The 25848-nt window shown below is 44.5% G+C and overlaps 1 protein-coding gene across 2 annotated transcripts in view; it reads right to left on the bottom strand.

Annotated features, from left to right (window-relative positions):
- The window catches only part of LOC110538520 (alpha-1,6-mannosylglycoprotein 6-beta-N-acetylglucosaminyltransferase B), a 77398-nt gene that overhangs the window by 38558 nt on the left and 12992 nt on the right, over positions 1-25848 (bottom strand). For both annotated transcript variants that reach the window (XM_090193684.1, XM_036938602.2), the window contains exons 3-7: positions 12795-12942; positions 10034-10143; positions 6941-7014; positions 6469-6636; positions 5271-5435 (exon numbers count right to left, since the gene is read on the bottom strand). In XM_090193684.1, the coding sequence (XP_090049810.1) occupies positions 5271-5435; positions 6469-6636; positions 6941-7014; positions 10034-10143; positions 12795-12942 (665 nt within the window). The remainder of the gene's footprint in view (positions 1-5270; positions 5436-6468; positions 6637-6940; positions 7015-10033; positions 10144-12794; positions 12943-25848) is intronic.

Genomic DNA, 25848 nt, shown 5'->3' with positions numbered 1-25848 from the left:
GGTTGGAACCATAGGATTGAATTGTTTTCAGTCTCATTCTGATGAGCTCCCAACTAATAGGACTGATCCATGGTTCTTATCCATAGCTATCTATATTAGCTTCATTCATGTCTGTACATCTCAGATCCCCCCCAAAACCATTGGTCTTTGAATAGAGATAAGAGAAATGAATTGCAACAAACTGAATATTTATACTAAAAAGACAGGAAGAGCCATGAAACATTCATCCCCAAGCAAATCTTGAAAAACACAATTTCTGAATCTGAATAGTGATTGATCTGCTGAAGATAATTAATATGCCTAATGGTACAAGACTGTTTTAATTGCTGATGGGAGAGGATGGGACTTCCAGCCTGTTAACTGTGTAATGAAATCAGGCTGTGTGATTTCTCAACAGATGGCAGCGTTTAATTCTTCCCCAGTTACTTTTGACTCACAAAACTTTCTCATCTTACTTCTAAAGAGTAAAGTAGCTAACCTCTCTGGGTTTCGTGCTCCAAACTAGTTTAACCATTCTCACTAAAGATGGAAGAAAACGAAGGACTCAGTGAAGGCAGCCAACACAGACCCATTGAATATTGCACAATGCAGGGAAATTGCTAGAGGACAAGATGACTGCACAGTGCACGCTCAATACAAAGAGGGAAATCGATGACAATCAATTGCGATTTATTGCTCTGCTTTCGTTAAGAGTGGACGCAACACAAATGCCTCACCAGGCAGAAGTACCGCAACAGGCCCCCTGCATCTATGATGCCAGTGAATCCTCATGTCACTGTAGTGCCATGGTACTCATGCCAGCCACACAATACTTGTCACATCACCATAACTACATGAAATAATTCATTTTCAAATGACTGCAAAAGGAATTGGAAGTTTAAAAAGTTGTCTACAGCAATTTTGCCTTTATGAAAGTACAGTTCAGTGTAGAGAGAAAAAGACAGAGAAAAATCAAGGTTGCAGACAGAGAGGAGAGAGACAGGTGGGGTAGACGGCTGCTGTCTAGTTCCACTCCTCCGTGAAGTCTCCCTTCAACGAGTCTATTTCTATCGGCAGATTATCGTTCTCTCATCTGCGTTTTCACAGCAGCGCAGCAGTTTCTCCTCTTCTGTTTTCTAAACACTGTTCTGTCAGAGACGCTGCAGCCCAGCCCAGAGGGGCCAGTTAATGGACAGAAACTATTACTGTTGAACACACCGTTAAAAAAAGAACAAAGAGACTCTTCTTTTTGGAGGCTGATCAAGGAACAGGCTTGGGAAGGATGCTGTGTGTTGACAGCGCTGGTGCTGGCTTATCCAAGCTAATAGTTCTCTAAAGAGAGACTGATGAAAAGAAGAATCCTATATGTTCTGAAAGCATCTCTTGGCCAAAGACCAGACTGGCCTGCTTTCCCAAAGCAAAGCAAACACCTATCCATCCCTGCGTCTCATGTTCACTCAGGCGTTTGAAGTTATGAGCCTCTTTTTAACTAGAGAAGGATTAAAGGAGTGGGGTTTGCACAAAGAGAATGCTCGGAGTGGTAAACTCAAAGAATACTGCAGTCAATCTATACCTTTCCCAGCCTTGGTTTTGTGAATAATTCAAGCTTCAAGTTTTTAACGCCATGTGCACAAGTACAGTGAAATGCCTTTCTTGCAAATCCAGCAATATAGTAATCAATATCATTATAGCACTAAAAATAACAAGGTAGAACAGAAACCCATGAGAAATAAAAATAGAAAGAACACAGTTTATAAAGGGTCAGTTCCAATACCATATTTCCAATGTGCAGGGATACTGGAGTGAAATAGGTAGATATAGAGGTAAGATGACTAGACATCAGGATGATAGAGTAGCAGCAGCGCAAATTATGATTGTATGTGAGTGTGTGTGCATGTTGTGTGTGTGTGTTGGAGAGTCAGTGTGCATGAGTGTGTGGAGTCCTGTGAGTGTGCATAGGTGTCAGTCTTGATGCCCCGGTACCGCTTGCCGTGCAGAAGCAGAGAGAACAGTCTATGGCTTGGGTTGCTGGAGTCTTTAATGATATTCCGAGCCTTCTTTTCATACTGCCTGTAGAACCTTTTGAGGATCTATCATGAGGGCCCATGCCTAACCTTTTCAACCTCCTCCCTTCTCTCAGCACACATCCAAGCTGCAGGTTAAGGTTAAATCTAGACTTGGTTTCCTCTATCGTAATCGCTCCTCTTTCACCCCAGCTGCCAAACTAACCCTGATTCAGATTACCATGCTACCCATGGTAGATTACGGAGATGTCATTTATAGATTGGCAGGCAAGGGTGCTCTCGAGCAGCTAGATGTTCTTCATCCATCAGATTTGCCACCAATACTCCTTATAGGACACATCACTGCATTCTATACTCCTCTGTAAACTGTATACCCGGCGCAAGACCCACTGGTTGATGCTTATTTATAAAACCCTGTTAGGCCTCACTCCCCCCTATCTGAGATACCAACTGCAACCCTCATCTTCCACATACAACACCCGTTCTGCCAGTCACATTATGTTAACGGTCCCTAAAGCACACTCATCCCTGGGTCACTCCTCTTTTCAGTTTGCTCAAGCTAGCGACTGGAAAGAGCTGCAACAAACACTCAAACTGGACGGTTTTATCTCAATCTCTACTTTAAAGACTCAATCATGGACACTCTTACTGACACTTGTGGCTGCTTTGTCTTCTATGCCTAACAAAGTTTGTGCTTCTGCTATGTTGTTGCTAGGTTGTGTTATGTTTTTTTTTAACCTTTTACTTAACTATTTAAATAGGCAAGTCAGTTAAGAACAAATTCAGTCTACCGGAGAACAGTGGGTTAAACAACCTTGTTCAGGAGCAGAACAACATATTTTTACCTTGTCAGCTCTGGGATTCGATCCAGCAACCTTTTGGGTACTGGTCCAACGCTCTAACCACTAGGCTACCTGCCAGCCCTGCTGTGTTGTTACCATGTTGTGTTGTCGTCATGTGTTGTTACCATGTGTTGTTACCATGTTGTGTTGCTGCCATGTTGTGTTGTTACCATGTTGTGTTGCTGCCATGTTGTGTTGCTGCCATGTTGTGTTGCTGCCATGTTGTCTTGCTGCCATGTTGTCTTGCTGCCATGTTGTCTTGCTGCCATGTTGTGTTGTCTTAGGTCTCTCTTTATGTAGTGTTGTCTCTCTTGTCGTGATGTGTGTTTTGTCCCCGCAAGAGGCCTTTTGCCTCTTGGTAATCCATCATTGTAAATAGGAATTTGTTCTTAATTAACTTGCCTAGTTAAATAAAGATTCAATAAAAATATGTAAATAAAAAGGTGGAAGAGGCAATGTTGCGCCTTCTTCACGACTGTGCATGTGTGAATGGACCATTTTAAAGTCCTTAGTGAGTTGGACACAGAGGAATCTGAAGCTCTCGACCCGCTCCACTGCAGCTCCATCGATGTGTTGATCAGCTCCTTGGTCTTACTGTCGTTGAGGGAGAGATTGTTGTCCCGGCAACACACTGCCAGGTCCCTGACCTCCTCCCTGTAGGCTGTCTCATCAACGCCAGTGATCAGGCCTACCAACGTTGTGTCGTCAGCAAACTTGATGGTGTTGGAGTCGTGCATGGCCACGCAGTCGTGGGTGAACAGGTAGTACAGGAGGGGACTAAGCACACACCCATGTGGGGCCCCCATGTTGAGGGTCAGCATGGCAGAGGTAATGTTGCCTACCCTCACCACCTGGGGGCGGCCCGTCAGGTGTTCAGTCCCAGGGTCCTTAGCTTGGTGACAAACTTTTAGTGGACAATTTTGAACGCCGAGCTGTAGTCAGTGAACAGCATTCTCACATAGGTATTCCTCTTATCTAGGTGGATGAGGGCAGTGTGGAGTGCAATTGAGATTAAGTTGTCTTTGGATCTGTTGGGGCGGAATGCAAATTGGGGTGGGTCTAGGGTGTCTGGGATGATGGAGTTGATGTGTGCCATAACTAGCCTTTCAAAGCACTTCAGGGCGGTAGTCATTATGGCTTGAAGCCTTAGAGTTCTTGGGAACAGGAACGATGATAGTGAATATGCCTGCCAGCGGATCTGCGCATGCTCTGAGAACATGCCCTTGAGTACTGTCTGGCCCCGCGTCCTTGAGAGTGTTGACCTGATTAAAGATCTTACTCACGTTGGCCTCGGAGAGTGAGATAACCCAGTTCTCTGGGATGGTCGGGGGCCCTCGCGCATGAAACGGTGTTGTTATGGTCGAAGCGTGCATAAAATGCAATGGGTTCATCTGGAAGAGAGGCATGGTTGGACAGAGCACGTCTTCCTTTGGAATCCGTAATGGACTGTAGCTCCTGGTGTCGGAGCCTGTGTAGTATTATTCCACCTTATAGTCCTTTTGATATTTTGTGTAGCGAGACTTCTTGCACTTGTTCCTTTCCTCAGCCGTAGCCTCAGGGTTGTAGCCGTAGCCTCTGCGATAGCCCTGTGTGCGGTATCCTTTGTCCCCCATCCTTTCTCTTAGCGCCAACCTCCGTGTTAATCCAGGGCTTTTGTTTGGGGAAGCAACGACCCTTCACTATGGGGACAACGTCGCCGATGCATTTCCTTATGAAGCCGGTGACGGAGGTGGTTAGCTCGTCAATCTAATGTTATTCACTTCACTGTGAAAGGAAAATCTGCACAGGTACTGTTTAATCCATCTAGTGCACTGCAGACAAGCACAGACATGTAAACACACACGCCAATATTATTCTGAGGTTGATTTATAACCTTTTATGACATTACGAAAAGGTTTTCGACACAAAGGGCAGGCTTGGGGAGGTTTTACAGTCATTGCCATTTCATCAGTGATGGTAAAGCAGTGTTCCTCTATTCAGGCTCCTCCACCACTCTTTGAAAATGTCCCTATAAATGTTAGGCTGGTTAAAGAGCACTAAAGACAATATTTCCCAGGCCTGCTCTTCTGATAACGGCTGGTAAGTCTCCTCCTTACAAATCTACTTCTCTCAGCCATTCACAGTAACACCACTCACAGCAAATGGGTCCGTAATCGCTAGTGGAGAAAGACGTCACCACTGTAATGTTCATGAAGGCCACCTCGTCTTGATCCATCTTTTGTCAACCTTCCATCTTGTTGTTGTCAGTTGTGTGTCTGCCTACTTTTTCGGGAATCAAATATAGCAAACCAAAATGGGCACCTACCTGTACAACATATTACTGGCCTGCACTGTCATGGGAAGAGATATGAGTTAACTGTCAACCTTTTGACTCATAGCAGAGACACAGAAACTCTCTCTCCCTCCACAGTCACCACACACTCACCCTCTTCTGCTCCCTCCATTGACTCCTCAGACGGTCATCTAGCCTGCGTGAAGCCGAGGCCCACTGTGCAGCCAGCCTGCGCATCCTTCTCTTCATGAAACTCAGAGACTCCTTCCCCGTACCCACCTGCTCCAGGAGGGCCCCGATGTCTGACCGGAATGCCGCCTGGAGGACAGGAAAATCGGAAAAAAAAATTATCCCCTTACTATGTTAATCACTTTGAGCACATAGAAAAAGCTATGTATTAGTCCAATACATTAAACACGTAATACATTAAACACCTCCCCAAACCTGTACAAAACAGCCACATGGTAACCACTAATATCCAGCAGCCCTACTTGGAGTTGAGTGGAGATGGGTGTTATAGGAGTACAGCTCTCCCTGTCATACCCATTCCCCCTGGAGGCAGGGCTCCCAGATAGTGTTGCCTGAGGGACTCCTGCCTCATGCTCATAAACAGGCTGCCTTCATTTCACTCCGCGTGTTTCCCAGCCTTTTATAATCGCTGGATCACAGTGCAATCCGAGCAGCCAAGTGCTAATCAATGTTGTAACTGCATAAGGGAGCACAGAGGACTTATAAATGGCACACAGACAGTCACACAAACCTCTCTGTCGCTCTCTCTCACACACACAGTGGGGACACACAATCCCTCTTTCCTTCCACACACATTCTCTTGCTTAGGCACCCATACAAAATCAATATGAGATGCATTACGTTCGCACTACAAGTTAATTATTGTTTGGAAAGCAACTTGTAGGTGCTTCTGTGAACGCAGAGGAACACCTGAGAGAAGTCACAGGATTAGTCCAGCTGGATCCAGGCAGGTAATTAGAATCCATGATTAAGCTGCACAGATCATTCAAATGAGCAGCCGACCCATTGGTGTGTAGTGTACAGCGCTCCGGGGAGCAGCAACTAACTAGAACACCTGGCCCTGGTGGACCCAGAAATAACTGGAATGCTGCTCTCACAAGAAAAACAGCAACAGCCATGATTCAAGGCAGAGGGAGACTAGACTCTGTGAGTGACTGTATATCCCCACTCCCCTCCCAGGAGACTGTGTGCCAGTCGGATACAGGGAAATTAGAGTGGAGATGAAATACAAAGACTAGTATCATAGACACAAACTCTGTACACACACACATACACACTATAGCAGCCCTGTAAACAGCCCATGCCAACCCAGCTATCCCACCTGTCTCTTGGGGAAAGGTTTGTGCGTGGGTGTGGTGGTCTGGTTCCTCCAGGTCAGAGGGGGGCAGAACCACTCCACCTCACTCAGGTAGATGAGGAAGGAGCAGTCGGAGCCGTCCACCCCATAGAAGGCATAGCAGGGGTCTGAGGTCCAGCGGGCACGCATCCACTGAGGGAAAAGGTCAATGGAGACTCAAGTAATGATACATATATACAGTATCTCTATGTATCAAAGGAGGTCAAAGGGGTCAAATGTCAGTGTAGAAATGAATGTATTATAGCTAAGGAACCCATGAAATCTGACTTGGACTTGGTCAAGGTCCTTTCATTGATCTGAACACGGCACTAGACATTGATCCAGGGTTGATTGAAGCTGATCGTAAAGCTGGAGTTGCAGGGTAATAAACAGTCCAAGAGCAAAAGGACATAGGATCAGGAAAACCACTGTGAAATTGCATGACATGCGGACTTACATCCACCTTGCTGGGGCAGTCTGGGTAGTGAGGGTCTTTGGGCACCTCACACTGTCCTGTTGCGCCATCCTTAACTGTGGGACAAAAACACATGTATTAACAACAAACACGTCCCTATGGGCAGAATCCTTAAAATACCTACTTTGCTATTCAGCCCTATGAGGATAGTGTGGAGCAGTTGGGGCAGAAACCAGACAAGCTTTTCAACGGGTCATACCTAAAAGGGAGCATATATTGACTTTAGCACGAGTCTCTTGTATTAGAACAGAACTCTCATGGCCATGGGGTTTGAACAGAGCGCTAGACAGACTGTTGGGTTAGTTAACTCTCCTGGCCATGGGGATAGAACAGAGCGCTAGACAGACTGTTGGGTTAGTTAACTCTCCTGGCCATGGGGATAGAACAGAGCGTTAGACAGACTGTTGGGTTAGTTAACTCTCCTGGCCATGGGGATAGAACAGAGCGTTAGACAGACTGTTGGGTTAGTTAACTCTCCTGGCCATGGGGATAGAACAGAGCGTTAGACAGACTGTTGGGTTAGTTAACTCTCCTGGCCATGGGGATAGAACAGAGCGTTAGACAGACTGTTGGGTTAGTTAATAGCCACTTCTGAAAGCCTGGCTTCCCTTGCTGATCTCTGATCCCTACTGAGAACAGTGGATAGACAACACTGCGTGGGCTTGATTGATAAAATCCCCTCTCTCCCCCACGTTCTCACTCCTTCGCTCCCTGTCTCCCTCCTTCGTTCCCGCTCTCCCCAGTCTCACTCCTTCGTTCTCTCTCTCCCCAGTCTCACTCCTTCGTTCCCTCTCTCCCTAGTCTCACTCCTTCGTTCCCTCTCTCCCTAGTCTCACTCCTTCGTTCCCTCTCTCCCTAGTCTCACTCCTTCGTTCCCTGTCTCCCTCCTTCGTTCCCGCTCTCCCCAGTCTCACTCCTTCGTTCTCTCTCTCCCTAGTCTCACTCCTTCGTTCCCTCTCTCCCCAGTCTCACTCCTTCGTTCCCTCTCTCCCTAGTCTCACTCCTTCGTTCCCCCTCTCCCTAGTCTCACTCCTTCGTTCCCTCTCTCCCTAGTCTCACTCCTTCGTTCCCTCTCCCCAGTCTCACTCCTTCATTCCCTCTTTCCCTCTCTCCCTAGTCTCACTCCTTCATTCCCTCTTTCCCTCTCTCCCCAGTCTCACTCCTTCATTCCCTCTCTCCCCAGTCTCACTCCTTCATTCCCTCTCTCCCCAGTCTCACTCCTTCATTCCCTCTCTCCCCAGTCTCACTCCTTCATTCCCTCTCTCCCCAGTCTCAATCCTTCGTTCCCTCTCTCCCCAGTCTCACTCCTTCAGTCCCTCTCTCCCTAGTCTCACTCCTTCAGTCCCTCTCTCCCTAGTCTCACTCCTTCAGTCCCTCTCTCCCTAGTCTCACTCCTTCGTTCCCTCTCTCCCTAGTCTCACTCCTTCGTTCCCTCTCTCCCTAGTCTCACTCCTTCGTTCCCTCTCTCCCTAGTCTCACTCCTTCGTTCCCTCTCTCCCTAGTCTCACTCCTTCGTTCCCTCTCTCCCCAGTCTCACTCCTTCGTTCCCTCTCTCCCTAGTCTCACTCCTTCGTTCCCTCTCTCCCTAGTCTCACTCCTTCGTTCCCTCTCTCCCTAGTCTCACTCCTTCGTTCCCTCTCTCCCCAGTCTCACTCCTTCATTCCCTCTTTCCCTCTCTCCCTAGTCTCACTCCTTTATTCCCTCTCTCCCCAGTCTCACTCCTTCATTCCCTCTCTCCCTAGTCTCACTCCTTCGTTCCCTCTCTCACCAGTCTCTCCTTCGTTCCCTCTCTAACCCAGTCTCACTCCTTCATTCCCTCTCTCCCTAGTCTCACTCCTTCATTCCCTCTCTCCCTAGTCTCACTCCTTCGTTCCCTCTCTCCCCAGTCTCACTCCTTCATTCCCTCTCTCCCTAGTCTCACTCCTTCGTTCCCTCTCTCCCCAGTCTCAATCCTTCGTTCCCTCTCTCCCCAGTCTCAATCCTTCATTCCCTCTCTCCCCAGTCTCACTCCTTCGTTCCCTCTCTCCCTAGTCTCACTCCTTCGTTCCCTCTCTCCCTAGTCTCACTCCTTCGTTCCCTCTCTCCCTAGTCTCACTCCTTCGTTCCCTCTCTCCCTAGTCTCACTCCTTCGTTCCCTCTCTCCCTAGTCTCACTCCTTCGTTCCCTCTCTCCCCAGTCTCACTCCTTCGTTCCCTCTCCCCAGTCTCACTCCTTCATTCCCTCTCTCCCTCTCTCCCCAGTCTCACTCCTTCATTCCCTCTCTCCCCAGTCTCACTCCTTCATTCCCTCTCTCCCCAGTCTCACTCCTTCATTCCCTCTCTCCCTAGTCTCACTCCTTCGTTCCCTCTCTCCCCAGTCTCACTCCTTCATTCCCTCTCCCCTGCCTCCCTCCCTCCTTGTCGGCAGCCAGCTCCAATTAGCCTAATTAAAGAGAGCAGAAGCTGTTCCTTTACCAGCGTGCCGCCAAGCCTGGATGAGCGCAATCACAGAAAAAGGATTAGCAGCCATTCTGTTTGATTACCATTATAACTACAGCAGTCACAGTGTGGAGCGCTAACACTAGCGGTGTCACTAAATTAGCCAGGGGATTAGGTTCTGGTAGCAAAAACAGTCTCTACAGAATAGGACATGTCTGCTTTACTCAATGACAAGGCAAATAATGACAATATGCAAAGTCTATAATTGGCTTTCTAATGTGTCGGCTAGTGGAGTTGGTCTCGCTTTGCATGTAAGTAGCCTACTGTATCTCTTGCTCAAACAGAACAGGAGCACAATGAACTGAGCAGAGGACAGCTAATAGAAGAAAGCTGACAGTCTCAGATCTTCTTAACTTAGAGGGGAATTCATCAGCATACACTGAACATCATGTAGCGTTATTTATAATTATGCTGAGACAGGGAGATAGAGCCCTCCTGCAGCGTAGCTCTCTTCACAAAGACATGAATGGAGACTCATCATTTGAAGTACTGTCATAAATGCTGCCTGTCATGTTCAATAGGGTCTTACAGTGTGTCAGACATACACAACTACCTTTCAAATGTGAAGAGTGGTCAGTTGTGTGTGTGTCTCTTGTACCTCTGTTGGTGGCCTGGCTGCGCTGTAGGATCTGCTCCACCCTCACAGCCATGTCAGACAGGTTCTGGGCGATAGCCTGGATCCTCTCCACCAGACCAATCGGCTGGATCCTGCCAACACACACACACACACACACGACCATCAATAGGGCAGGCACAGGTGAATTAAGTGTTAGGCATGTCTTCTCTTTCTTGCTGATCATTTCTGCCATCTCTTTCCCCATGACAACCCACCGGGCACACACTGGTTGAATGAATCGTTTTTTTCTAGTCATTTCAATGAAACTATTTTGAAATAGATGTTGAATTGATGTCTGTGCCCAGTGGGAACGCACATTTAATCTGTATCCTTTATCTCAATCCTTAAACTCCCTGGACACATCTAGAAAAAGAAACATAGAAGGCTACTTCTTTCATCTAAGTCCACCCTCCTACAGTATATGCTTACTGTTTCCTCCCAAAAGAGAATTAATTTATTTATTTTACCTTCATTTAACTAGGCAAGTCAGTTAAGAACAATTTCTTATTTTCAATGACTGCCTAGGAACAGTGGGTTAACTGCAGAACGACAGAGTTTTACCTTGTCAGCTCGGGGATTCGATCTTTCAACCTTTCGGTTACTAGTCCAACCCTCTAACCACTAGGCTACCTGCTAATTGAGCTTCAACAAGGAGAGGAAATGCTGATTGTGTGGAACTTGGATGGAGGGTGAAAGAAAAAAGCTTTTAAACTCTGACACAATTTATTTGTTGAGGTGAAAAAGTGACTCAGCACATTAAAACCAGTCCCTGGGAGACTGAGAACAGAGCGCAATTAGGTTGTTAGCAAATGCCTTTTATGGCAGCTGACTGCCATGGCTTGTTGTTGCCATGTTAGTGTTGGCAAAACAAGCAGAAAAAAAGAGAGTGAGAAAGAAAGAGAAAAGGAGACAGCAATAAAAAGAGGGAGATAGCTGTGAGTTCAGGGCTATCTCAGGCACTAGCAGTGAAAACTGGAAGGTGCCCAGGGAACTCCAAGCTGAAGCATTATGGCAGTGTGAACATTTTGAACTTGCTTTGGCTCCCTTCCGATAAAGACAGAAATCTCAGCCCTCGCTGATGTAGCATAAAGGTCCAAAGAGGCACAGAGATTTCCAGCTGTCTTTATGGAGCCATGATGATTGTGTATAATCTCAATGCAGTCAGTCAGCCGCCTGGGCCCCACAGTATAAAAGAACAGTGCTCCTGTGTGTGCTGTAGAGAACTGAGGACTAAACGTTCTCACGGGCATAGCCATGGTTAAGCAAGGCCTCCGAGACAGAATCATCAGCCAGCCTCTATCTGTTACTTCTACACTGGGTCTTCCCAAGGCTGCTGTGACCTGGTCAGGGAAGCTGAGAACCCTACAATAGGAAGGATGCTGGTCTTAAGGAGTACTACTGTACTACAGATGGACTCTGCAGAGCTGAAGACACTGTTTATCAGGGAGTATCAACCAGAGCCAAATCAATAGCTGGGGTCTAACAGCCCTGTCATATCAATGAGACGCTGACTGTACACAGTGGTCAACACTGGCCTTTTGCTTTTGTTCAAACTGTACAGCTTTATCTAACATATGCATTTACATGAATGGTTGGGAGTTTTCTGTTGTTGATGAAATGGGCAATGGTCTAGACCAGTGCTTCTGGAATAAGTGTATGAGCATGGGTGTGGTATGTGTGTCTAAAATGCTGCATTACTTTGTGTAAAATCCCCCTCTAATATCACTTGACCCTACGGGCAACTGTTAGCCATCACTTCCTATTCCCTCTTATGAGGCAGCATGTCAGAACAGATGAGAGCCAGACACAGACAGAGCGGTCCTCTGCACAGCACCAGACTGCAGCACAGACTGATCAGTATAGGAAACATTCCTGTGGACAGACAGAATCCTGTCCTCCCTCTATAGAACACCACTAATACATTTACAATGGGTGTATGGCCCTGGAGAACCATATACAGCATTAGAGAGAGAGAGAGACGGCTGATTCCTTTTTAAAGACCTAACAGTGGACTCTGAATGGCTCTGGGTTCTTTGTTTGTATCTGTTAAACTGCACCTTGGCTGAATTCTGAGCAGGTCACCAAGCAGACTAGACTTTATTACCAGAGGCAAACTACTGAAGCCTAGAGATGCTCCCCCTTTTTCATAATCGCTTACAGTTAGGCTGACTTATTCAGCAATGAATGGCCTCTTTCCGGCAACATTTAGGAAGAAAATGCGCATAATTTCTATAGTACCTTCCAAAGAATGTGAATAGTGGGAGTAATTTATGTTCTAACAATACTGTCTACTCTGGTGTTTAGAATCCATATCAAACATCCACAACTCTGCATCCTGGCAGTTAGCGCAACTCTCAGGCATAGTTTGAGCAGGGATTATTTTCCTGGTGTGAGACGGTGAGTGTAGGAGCAGGGACGTCCAGAAGGGATGGTCAGAGTGTCAGACACGGGCAAACCTCGGCAGGAGGGAGCCTCTCAACCCCCTGTACGAGAGAGGTCCGTTGCCATGGAGACGGAAGAGCAAACTCCAGGTTGTTAGCCTCTGCATGTCTGGCAGCGCAGCATCCCTGTCTGACTGTCCATGTCCACCCAATAACAGGGCAAATAGATAGGAAAATGTTGAGACTAATGAGACAACGTCTAGTTTAAATATCCTCCAATTATTTGTTTATATGCAGACAAATATATGCATACACCATACAGTATGTAATGGCAGGCCTGCTACCAAACCCCAGAACCCTACCTGTCCAGTGCTGAGCTGAGCTCATCCAGTCTGTGGGAGTCTGTGGTGGTGTTGCCCAGTTTGGACAAAGTGTCCATCCTCTTCATGATGACCTCCAGCATATCACTGATCTTCCTCAGCACCCCGCGAGACTCTGGACCTCCCAGCACTGCCATCACACAGACACATACAATAGGTCAGATTATAAGAGCACAAGGGCAGGGGTCAATTCAATTTGAAGGCTGTCAATTCAGGAAGTAAACTTAAATAACAATTCAAAATGTGGAAAAACTGCATATATTTTTAATGACTTCTCAAACTGAGGAGTAGAGCTACTTTTTTTCAAAAATGTTTTGTTTTTTATTTTTAAAACCACTTCCTGAATTGACTGCCTTCAATTCATCCCTGAAGAGCTAAATACAGTTAAATCGAGTACAGGCGTAACTGAATGACAACAGAGACAGAATACAATATGGAATTTTATTGAATATTTTTGGGTAGGATAGTTTGTGGTAGGCCTCGTCTCAGAGGAATGTTCCTCAGAGCCAGATGCTGATGACAGGTTGCCCTATGCTGGGCAGCTGGCATCCAACCCCCTCACCCACTGGGAGAACGGGGATCCGATGACGGGCCTTCAGTTGGTGGTGGTGGGGAGGTCGTTGGAAGACTGTTGCTGCAAAACAGCAAGTGGGAGACGCAAGGTTTGAGATTCATGCCCATAGACCCTTTTCCAGTACACGACACACCGACTTCACGCACAGACGCACGAGACGCTTGGCTGCAATAAGAAAGCCATCGCCATCTGCGCCTATTCAACATAGCCTAGATTTTTTTTATTACTTCCAAACAAAAAAAAACATTTTGGGGTTCTCATATGCTTACAATGATGTGTTGATTCTTGCTTGAACAGCCGCTAAGATTATATTTGGTTGTCGTCTTTGCAAAATAACTATTTTGGATGCATCAGTTGTTAGCTAGAATCCTAACGCTCATAGATATAGGCTGTAGCAAAAGCTAGCCAATTGTACTGGTTACGGTTGAAGTGTTTTCTAAGTATAATGCGGTTGATTTGCGATGATGACACAAACATTATATTAAACAGGACATTCATACAAGCCTTAAAATCCAATTATAATCCAAAAGTAGTGTGAAATGCACTCATAGGCAACATGTAAATCTAGGCTTTTTTTTTGCTGGCTTTCTATAAGAACCCCATGTTCTGCAACCAACTTGCGCACATCGCCCTCGTGCGGCAACGTTTGCAAACACAGAAAGGGGTCTACTGGTTGAAAGAGATTAAAGTAATTATTACACGAGTGAGTCCATAGGTTAATCAGCAACCGTGGTGGAATTGCCTTAGTGTGCCATGATCATAGGGTGAAGTTAATAGGTGAATGACATTCCACACGCTTGCTAATAGTAAAGGAGAAGGAGAGACCTGACGCTATGCTGATGAGGTAAAATTGACACTACCCTATAAATACCGGCTATACTGATGAGGAAATGTTATAGGCACTAACCTATAAATACCAGCTATACTGATGAGGTAATGTTATAGGCACTACCCTATAAATACCGGCTATACTGATGAGGTAATGTTATAGGCACTACCCTATAAATACTGGCTATCCAGGCCCCCGGCCTGATTGGTGTCACACTTTTCCCCCCATCTCTAGCAAACACACCTGATTTAAACTAATTGCATTTTTAACTGAAGATCACGATTAGTTGATTATTGGAGTCAGGTGTGTTAGCTGGGGCTGAGGCAAAAGTGTGACACCAATCAGGCCCCCGAGGACTGGAGTTGCCCTGGGCTATGCTGATGAGTGAGATAGTGATGTGAATTATGTGAGTTTACTCGATGAATGAAAAGTGACAATCCATTCAGTCCAGCCTTACTGATTGAATGTTCGTAAACTACATTACTTTACACATACACAGAGACAGACAGACAGACAGACAGAGAGAGAGAGATAAGTGATAGAGATCTGTTGTGTGGTTAACTGCTATATTGACAAAGAGAACTGCCAGTTAAATCAGACACGTTGGAAGTACAAGCACCATTGCCTCTCTCATCCATACCGTCAGAATATCAGCATCATCCAAAATAAGTTAAACTAAACAATCAATCCCTGGGCTAAGTACAACACAGAACCTAGGGGACAAACCTGCTTCCCCACTCCCACGGCCTATCCATTCTCCAATATGAAATCGGCTTCCTATATCGCAACAAAGCATCCTTCACTCATGCTGCCAAACATACCCTCGTAAAACTGACCATCCTACCGATCTTCGACTTCGGCAATGTCATTTACAAAATAGCCTCCAACACTATACTCAATAAATTGGATGCAGTCCATCACAGTGCCATCCGTTTTGTCACCAAAGCCCCATATCTGGAGCCAAACCTACTGGCTCCAGGTCATCTACAAGTCTTTGCTAGGTGAAGCCCCGCCTTATCTCAGCTCACTGGTCACCATAGCAGCACACATCCGTAGCACGCGCTCCAGCAGGTATATTTCACTGGTCACCCCAAAGCCAATTTCTCCTTTGGCCGCCTTTCCTTCCAGTACTCTGCTGCCAAAGACTGGAACAAACTGCAAAAATCACTGAAGTTGGAGGCTCCTATCTCCCTCACTAACTTTAAGCACCAGCTGTCAGAGCAGCTCACAAATCACTGCACCTGTACATAGCCCATCCAACTACCTCATCCCCATACTGTATTTATTTATTTTGCTCCTTTTTGCACCCCAGTATCTCTACTTGCACATTCATCTTCTGCACATCTATCACTCCAGTGTTTACTCGCAATATTGTAATTACTTCGCAAGTATGGCCTATTTATTGCCTTACCTCCCTTATCTTACCTCATTTGCACACACTGTATATAGACTTTTTCTACTGTATTATTGACTGTATGTTTGTTTGTTTATTCCATGTGTAACTCTGTGTTGTTGTATGTGTCAAACTGCTTTGCTTTGTCTTGGCCAGGTCGCAGTTGTAAATGAGAACTTGTTCTCAACTAGCCTACCTGGTTAAATAAAGGTGAAATAAAAAAATTATAAAAATGAAGCTCAATGCCTTTTCAAAGGCTGCGTCACAATACAGATTCACTCAAGATTGAATTAAGATTGAATTATGAATGCAATGTACTGCAGACAGATGTTCCATGAATATCTCAGCCAGGCCCCAGGTATTTTCGGTGCACCTTGACAAAACAACATGCAGGAGTTTCTCTATTGTATTTATTTAACCTTTACTTAACTAGGGAAGTCAGTAAGAACAGATTCTTATTTGCGATGACGGCCTATCAAAAGGCCTCCTGAAGGGGACGGGGGCTGGGATTAAAATAAATAAAAATCACCTTCATTTGACCTTCATTACTGAGGCAGAGAACACTGGGACCAACAGGAAGGGAACAAATTAGGCTAACATTTTTGCTTTTCCCTTCTTTCTCGGCTCCAATTACCCATGACCCAGAGAGAGCAAGGGAACCAGAATGATGCTGTTAGCACTCACCTGGTCAATGAAAGAGCCCATAGCTATTAGACCAGGGTCAACTCAGTTCTCCACCACACCACACTCACATGTTACAGCCATGCTCTCCCTTATGTTTACCTAATTACTCTGCTCTAACTCCACAATGGAGATTTTACAGTGAGGGAAAAAAGTATTTGATCCCCTGCTGATTTTGTACGTTTGCCCACTGACAAAGAAATTATCAGTCTATAATTTTTTTTTTTCAATTTAAAGTTTTATTAAGTTCTCTTGTTTTTCAATCAACCAACAAAACACATTCACAGATGTGAAAGGCTTAAAAAAAGAAAATAAAAAAAGGAAGTTAAAATATATAATAATAATAAATAAATAAATAAATAAAAATACAATTAAAATAAAAGATTAAGAAAAATACGTTTTTTTGTTGGTATATATATATATATATATATATATATATATATATATATATATATACATATACACACACACACACACACACACACACTGCTCAAAAAAATAAAGGGAACACTAAAATAACACATCCTAGATCTGAATGAATGAAATATTCTTATTGAATACTTTTTTCATTACATAGTTGAATGTGCTGACAACAAAATCATAAATGGAAATCAAATTAATCAACCCACGGAGGTCTGGATTTGGAGTCACACTCAAAATTAAAGTGGAAAACCACACTACAGGCTGATCCAACTTTGATGTAATGTCCTTAAAACAAGTCTAAATGAGGCTCAGTAGTGTGTGTGGCCTCCACGTGCCTGTATGACCTCCCTACAACGCCTGGGCATGCTCCTGATGAGGTGGTGGATGGTCTCCTGAGGGATCTCCTCGCAGACCTCTGGCGAGCACATGGAGGCTGTGCGGCTCCCCCAAAGAAATGCCACCCCACACCATGACTGACCCACCGCCAAACCGGTCATGCTGGAGGATGTTGCAGGCAGCAGAACGTTCTCCACGGCGTCTCCAGACTCTGTCATGTCTGTCACGTGCTCAGTGTAAACCTGCTTTCATCTGTGAAGAGCACAGGGCACCAGTGGCGAATTTGCCAATCTTGGTGTTCTCTGGCAAATGCCACAAACGTCCTGCACGGTGTTGGGCTGTAAGCACAACCCCCACCTGTGGACGTCGGGCCCTCATACCACCCTCATGGAGTCTGTTTCTGACCATTTGAGCAGACGCATGCACATTTGTGGCCTGCTGGAGGTCATTTTGCAGGGCTCTGGCAGTGCTCCTCCTTGCACAAAGGCGGAGGTAGCGGTCCTGCAGCTGGGTTGTTGCCCTCCTCCATGTCTCCTGATGTACTGGCCTGTCTCCTGGTAGCGCCTCCATGCTCTGGACACTACGCTGACAGACACAGTAAACCTTCTTGCCACAGCTCGCATTGATGTGCCATCCTGGATGAGCTGCACTACCTGAGTCACTTGTGTGGGTTGTAGACTCCGTCTCATGCTACCACTAGTGAAAGCACCGCCAGCATTCAAAAGTGACCAAAACATCAGCCAGGAAGCATAGGAACTGAGAAGTGGTCTGTGGTCCCCACCTGCAGAACCACTCCTTTATTGGGGGTGTCTTGCTAATTGCCTATAATTTCCACCTGTTGTCTATTCCATTTGCACAACAGCATGTGAAATGTATTGTCAATCAGTGTTGCTTCCTAAGTGGACAGTTTGATTTCACGGAAGTGTGATTGACTTGGAGTTACATTGTGTTGTTTAAGTGTTCCCTTTATTTTTTTGAGCAGTATAATATATATATATATATATATATATATATATATATATATATATATATAATATATATCTATATATATACATACGTGTGTGTGTGTGTGTGTGTGTGTGTGTGTGTGTGTGTGTGTGTGTGTGTGTGTGTGTGTGTGTGTGTGTGTGTGTGTGTGTGTGTGTGTGTGTGTGTGTGTGTGTATATATATACTGCTCAAAAAAATAAAGGGAACACTTAAACAACACAATGTAACTCCAAGTCAATCACACTTCCGTGAAATCAAACTGTCCACTTAGGAAGCAACACTGATTGACAATACATTTCACATGCTGTTGTGCAAAAAAAAAATTATATATATATATATATATATATACACACATACATACATACATACATACATACACACACACACACAACATACCAGTCAATAATTTTAATGGTAGGTTTATTTGAACAGTGAGAGACAGAATTACAACAAAAAAATCCAGAAAAACACATTATCAAAAATGTTATAAATTGATTTGCATTTTAATGAGGGAAATAAGTATTTGACCCCTCTCAATCAGAAAGATTTCTGGCTCCCAGGTGTCTTTAATACAGGTAACGAGCTGAGATTAGGAGCACACTCTTAAAGGGAGTGCTCCTAATCTAAGTTTGTTACCTGTATAAAAGACACCTGTCCAAAGAAGCAATCAATCAGATTCCAAACTCTCCACCATGGCCAAGACCAAAGAGCTCTCCAAGGATGTCCAAATAATTTTCCCCCTCACTGTATTAACTGAAAAGCACACCCAAGTCAAACAGAATGTTGAATCAATATAACCAGCTCTGCAGTTAAATGAGATGTCACGTCCTGACCATAGAAAGCCTTTATTTTCTATTGTGGAATAGGTCAGGGCGTGACTGGGGGGTGTTCTAGTTCATTATTTCTATGTGTAGTCTAGTTATTGTATTTCTATGTTGGCCTGGTATGATCCCCAAATAGATATCTCTATCGTTGTCTCTGATTGGGGATCATATTTAGGTAGCCTTTTCCCACCTGTTGTTTGTGGGATCTTGTTTTTGTATTGTTGCTTTTGAGCCCTACAAGGCTGTACGCTCATTTGTTTGTTTCTCTTTATTGTTTTTGTTGCTGGTTCACATTCAAATAAATTATGATGAACCCAAATCACGCTGCGCCTTGGTCTACCCATTTCGATGAGCGTCGATGAGAATAGTACAGCATCTGGTTAACAAGCTGTTGAAAGAGGAGTGTTCCTTTTAGGTGATTGTACCAGAAGTCTAGATACAAAACTAAATAACAGCCTTATCCTTACCCATGTCTGACAGTCTGAGTCGTTAAGAACACTGACACTGACCGACAACAGCCCCAAAATGTTGTGATTATGGTGTGAATGAAATAGAGCTTAACCTTTATGTGGTCATTCATCAAGCATATTAGGCTCTTAAAAATGCATTGTGTGCAGACTTTCACTGTCAGACTTCATTTGTCACCGTCTACGAGAAAGTCACCTTCGCCAGAAAAAACTAAACTGACCATAAATTAAACCACACAACAAAACAAACTCAGGAGTAAACACTTAATCAGGGGGGGGGGGGGACTGATTAGAATGGAATTGATCTTCCTGCACTGGAGATCTACTGTGTGTGTGTGTGTGTGTGTGTGTGCACAAGTGTGCCCGTGTGACATGTGTGTAAATATACAGACACGCTTTTGTCTAAAATGTCTTCCTTTCATTCTGTCATGGTTACATCTTCCATACCGGTCTAGAGTGAATAAATAAAACAGGCTAGATAGGCTTCTCTTCATTCACTAAAGCTGACAGCAGGGGCTGTTCATACAGTTGAAGTCGGAAGTTTACATATACCTCAGCCAAATACATTTAAACTCCGTTTTTCACAATTCCTGACATTTAATCCGAGAAAAAAATCCCCTGTCTTAGGTCAGTTAGGATCACCACTTTATTTTAAGAATGTGAAATGTCAGAATAATAGTAGAGATAATTATTTTTTCAGCTTTTATTTCTTTCATCGCATTCCCAGTGGGTTAGAAGATTACATACACTCAATTCGTATTTGGTAGCATTGCCTTTAAATTGTTTAAATTGGGTCAAACGTTTCGGGTAGCCTTGCTTCCACAAGCTTCCCAAAATAAGTTGGGTGAATTTTGGCCCATTCCTCCTGACAGAGCTGATGTAACTGAGTCAGGTTTGTAGGCCTCCTTGCTCGCACACACTTTTTCAGTTCTGCCCACACATTTGCTATAAGATTGAGGTCAAGGCTTTGTGATGGCCACTCCAATACCTTGACTTTGTTGTCCTTCAGCCATTTTGCCACAACTTTGGAAGTATGCTTGGGGTCATTGTCCATTTGGAAGACCCATTTGCGACCAAGCTTTAACTTCCTGACTGATGTCTTGGGATGTTGCTTCAATATATCCACATCATTTTACTTCCTCATGATGCCATCTATTTTGTGAAGTGCACCAGTCCCTCCTGCAGCAAAGCACCCCCACAACATGATGCAGCCACCCCGGTACTTCACAGTTGGGATGGTGTGTTCTTTGGCTTGCAAGCCTCCCACTTTTTCCTCCAAACATAACGATGGTCATTATGGCCAAACCGTTATATTTTTGTTTCATCAGACCAGAGGACATTTCTCCATAAAGTATGATCTTTGTCCCCATGTGCAGTTGCAAACCGTAGTCTGGCTTTTAATGGCGGTTTTGGAGCAGTGGCTTCTTCCTTGCTGAGCGGCTTTTCAGATTATGTCGATATAGGACTCATTTTACTGTGGATATAGATACTTTTGTACCCGTTTCCTCCAGCACCTTCACAAGGTCTTTTGCTCTTGTTCTGGGATTGATTTGCACTTTTCGCACCAAAGTACATTTATCTCTAGGAGACAGAACGAGTCTCCTTCCTGAGCGGTATGACGGCTGCGTGGTCCCATGGTGTTTATACTTGCGTACTATTGTTTGTACAGATGAACGTGGTACCTTCAGGCGTTTGGAAATTGCTCCGAAGGATGAACCAGACTTGTGGAGGTCTACAATTTTGTCTGAGTTCATTTGATTTTCCCATGATGTCAAACAAAGAGGCACTGAGTTTGAAGGTAGGCCTTGAAATACATCCACAGGTACACCTCAAATTGATTCAAATTATATCAATTAACCTATCAGAAGCTTCTAAAGCCAGGACATCATTTTCTGAAATTTTCCAAGCTGTTTAAAGGCACAGTCAACTTAGTGTAAGTAAACTTCTGACCCACTGTAATTGTGATAGTGAATTATTAGTGAAATAATCTGTAAACAATTGTTGGAAAAATTACTTGTCATGTACAAAGTAAATGTCCTAAACAACTTGCTAAAACTATAGTTTCACAAACCAACATTTGTGGAGTGGTTGAAAAACGAGTATTAATGACTCCAACCTAAGTGTATGTAAACTTCCGACTTCAACTGTACATGCATAGAATGCACATCAATTTAAATGAAATTCCCAGACTGGACCAGTTTGGCAACAACATGCCTCAAAGGAGAGGGAGGGAGATCTGTAATGTACAGAAACACTTCAAAGAACATCTCCCTTATTTTCCTGGCCCTACAGTAATGCTGGGGATTGAAATAATTAAACAATAGGAAAAAATTACTACGTAGAAGTCATTCATAATTTTCAATATCAAGAGTAATTCTATTGATGCATTTGTTCAACAGGGGAGCATGAGGCGTACAGAGACGGTCTCTCAACCAGAGTCGAGGCTATAAAGCAGGTGCCACGTTCCAGGGAGGCTCTCCCTGCCGCATTGAGGCTAAACACTGCACCTGGGCTATGAGTCTAGGTGGAACTGGAACGTAGCTTCACAATAACGACGTTTCTCACACGTTCCGCCCATAAATCATTATAGAAACGAACACCCCTCCCACACAGTACATTTTTGAATGATTTTATATATGTTCGCAATCTATTGTTCATCAGCTACCTCTATTTATTGCTCCAGCGACTAGCCTCCCCTGGAGGTGAACGAGCTAATGTGTTTTCACCAAGTCCTGCACTGTTAGTGGTTTCAGCAGCCGGTTTGCCGATAGTATCTGTGTGCTAATGTGGGCCGTTGCCATGTCATTCCTCATCTACTGGTTAATAAAGGGCCCATTTAACAAGAGCTAATCTCCTTTAACGACTCCATTTCGTAAGTGCCACAACACAATCGATTTTATGAACAAATTCTAATTAGATAGCCATACCGTAGCAAGCTGAGAGCGGTGCACTGGTCGGCTAGTCTCATTTCACAGTCACTGTGCCTCCACCACTGGTTTGAAATAGCTCGCCCCAAATGGGACTGGTCACGTAGATGGACAGCAAACAGACTTTCACTTTATTTTAGTTTTTTATGGCTCGCTGTATAATGGGTTGTTAGAAACGGGAAAAATAATTTGCTTACATTCACCACTTTTTCTCATAACACTGTGTTATGTTTCTTGCCAGCTAGGATGAGAAACATCTGTTCATAGGAAGAATTAATTAGATCAGTGTAGTACCTTCCCGAGCAGCTTTGCATGAACAGTTACTAATGGTCTGCTCTCTCATTGACTTTTAGTAGGGACACATATTAACGTTATAGGTCCTGAGAGTCTGGCGTCTGAACTACAACGGTTTCCTGCAGCCCGTCATCAAAGCCTCCGAGGTGAGGACAGATAATAAGTTCAGGAACCAGAGGGGCTCCCAGTAGGTTAATAAGGCATGTATGACTCAATGGTGTGCAGTGAATATTGCCCTGGTTGGTAATATAACGTCATAGTACTAATCAAATTCCAACTTGGTTTATTGATCACTCCAGCTAAGATTCATTTAGCCGAGAGCTCTTACTGCCTGGACACTGTTAGATCTGAATCTGAGCCGCATGTAATTTAGATTGAAATACAAGTGTTCAGATAGATGAAAGCCTTGCCAAAGGGCACTCCCACATAAGTTATTATTTAGCGTTTCATCTAGACCTTTTCAGAAAAGAACATGTCCCTCTCTGCGAAGCATTGTAAGAGCCTGTGTACTTCTTCTTTCTGAAAATAATATTAACCTTTTACTGCAGTGGGCTAAATCAGGGTCACACAGAGTGTTTCTTGGTAGTCTTAAACAAATATACTTTGAAACAAAAGTATACACCTCACACAGATAGTTATGGGCTTAAAAAAAAGAAGACACCTGTATGTACCATGTCAGATGTAGAGTTGAGATGTATAACATTTTGAGTTTACATCCCAATATTACACTTTATATACAGCAGACTGAAATATAGCAACATTTTTTTTTAAATAATGTTTATTAATTATGGAATTATGCAAATATTAATAACATTCCACTTGTGAAGCCACTAGAGGGCGATTTGGTCATTTGACTGCAGGAAACTACAAGAGCATGAGGCATGCTATGCGTCATTGCGAGCTAACATAACAATCATGAGCAGTCATCCTCCTAGTTTTTGGGCAGTAATGCTCATCAATGAAAAATTGGCAAAAGATAGAAAAACACGGCCACCATTGTGGAGTAGACAACAGTAAAGCATCATCCATGCCCTGTGCATGCATACAGTACGCTGTAATCCAGTAAGGCTTCAGACACACAAACATGATACAGTTTAATGCTTGCGTTTGCCAAGCCATGCTTTGCCTAATGTCAACCTCTGTGTTGCCTTTGCTACTGTGGCTGTCTGTGGGCATCCTTTCCTCAGCCTCCTGTGGTGGGTGTGGACTTGGGCTGACACTCCAGCAGCATCACAGAGGGATGGCTCTGTATTGTGTCTCATCACACTGCGCTAATCCTGCAGACACACTCGCTCCAACATCCGGATGATGGTTTTATTAGCCTTGTGAAAATCACTCATTTGTTCTTTAAACCGCGGGTATATGTTTGGACTGATTAAGTAAATTCATGACTTAATCGTGAGACGAAATCAATACCTGCAAAGTATGTGTACTAGATGGCTAAGTGTGTGTGTGTGTGTGTGTGTCTGTCTGTCGTGTGTGATGAGATGCCAGGTGAGGGGGGAGTAGAGGAAAAAGGACTGCTGCTGAGGAGAGAGAGAGTAGGATGAGAAAAAGAAAGTGCTAGTTTAGGGTTGGGAACTGCCAGGGACTTCATGGTATGATATTATCACCATACTTAGGTGCCAATAAGACATGTATTGCAATTATCACGATTCTACAGTATATATACTGTGTGAGAGCAAAATTACAAGATTGTTATAATACTGTTATTGCATCAAATGGTTGTTTTATGCAACAGAATAGAGTTCTTAGAACTCTATTGTGTCTGTGAACTGAGAGTGGGCCTCTGGGGCTTAGTGCTGACAGTAGATTTATGATGCCTTAGGTGATAAACCTAACCAAAATCTTTCTATTTGGATCTGGATCTGAATTCCTCAACTGAAGCTAGCCAGCTAACTACCTACAAGCTATCAGTTAGGAAACCATTGCTAGCGGTCATCAGCTAACCTTTAGCCCGGAAAGCTCTCGCCAGTTCGAACAACGTGACTCAAAGCAGAGCATAACGGACCTATTTCTCTCCATATCCCCGGATTCCTACCGCAAACTCTGAATATTTTCATCTGGATCTTCGCAACTAGCTAACTGCAATCCCAGGTGACCACTCCTGGCTAGCATTTCCATCCCGGAGCAAGCACCAATTAGCCTGAAGCTAGCCCGGCCAGGGCTCCTGTGCTACCACCCCTTCTACTGCCGGTACGGGTTGACTACAGGCCCCTCAGGCGCGACGCCCGCTGAAGGCCCATTCTGCTAACCTGCTAGCTACCTAGAGCTACTTGGAACCCTACTAACTCCACGACTGGTCTATCAACGTCACCGCACGAAGAGGCAAAAACAAATATGCCCCCATCGCGACGTCCCCCAAAGGCTAACTTGCTAGCCCTGGTCTACAAACTGCTAGCTTGCCTGCTCTGGTCTGCTAACTGCTAGCATCTGCTAACTGCTTGCTTGCTAACCCGGTCTGCTAACTGCTAGCTTGCCAGCCCTGGTCTGCTAACTGCTAGCTTGTTTAACTGTTAGCATCGGCCTGTAAACTGTCTGAATCGCCGTGTTCCCAGTCAGCCCAACCACTCACTGGACCCATATGTTCACTTGGCTACGCATGCCTCTCTCTAATATCAATATGCCTCGTCCATTACTATCTTGGTTAGTGGTTGCGGCAGGGTAGCCTAGTGGTTAGAGGTAGAAATCTGTCGTTCTGCCCCTGAACAGGCAGTTAACCCACTGTTCCTAGGCCGTCATTGAAAATAAGAATTTGTTCTTAACTGACTTGCCTAGATTAATAAAGGTAAAATAAAAAAATTACTGTAGAGCCTCTAGCCCTGCTCAATATGCCTTAACCAACCATGTTGTCCCACCTCCTACATATGCGATGACATCACCTGGTTTAAATGTCTCTAGAGACTATATCTCTCCCATCATTACTCAATGCCTAGGTTTACCTCCAATGTACTCACATCCTACCTCACCTTTGTCTGTTCACTATGCCTTGAATCTATGCTATCGTGCCCATAAACCTGTTCCTTTTACTCTCTGTTCCGAACGTGCTAGACGGCCAGTTCGTATAGCCGTACCCTTATCCTACTTCTCCTCTGTTCCTCTGGTGATGTAGAGGTTAATCCAGGTCCTGCAGTGCCTAGCTCCACTCTCACTCCACAGGTGCTCTCATTTGTTGACTTCTGTAACCGTAAAAGCCTTGGTTTCATGCATGTTAAAATTAGAAGCCTACTCCCTAAGTTTGTTTTACTCACTGCTTTAGCACACTCTGCCAACCCGGAAGTCTTAGCCATGTCTGAATCC

This window comes from Oncorhynchus mykiss, chromosome 12, assembly GCF_057628025.1.
Source record: "Oncorhynchus mykiss isolate SJ-2025 chromosome 12, ASM5762802v1, whole genome shotgun sequence".
Taxonomy (NCBI): domain Eukaryota; kingdom Metazoa; phylum Chordata; class Actinopteri; order Salmoniformes; family Salmonidae; genus Oncorhynchus; species Oncorhynchus mykiss.
Note: the sequence above shows the minus strand (reverse complement) of the source record. Positions and strands in the feature narration are given on the sequence as shown.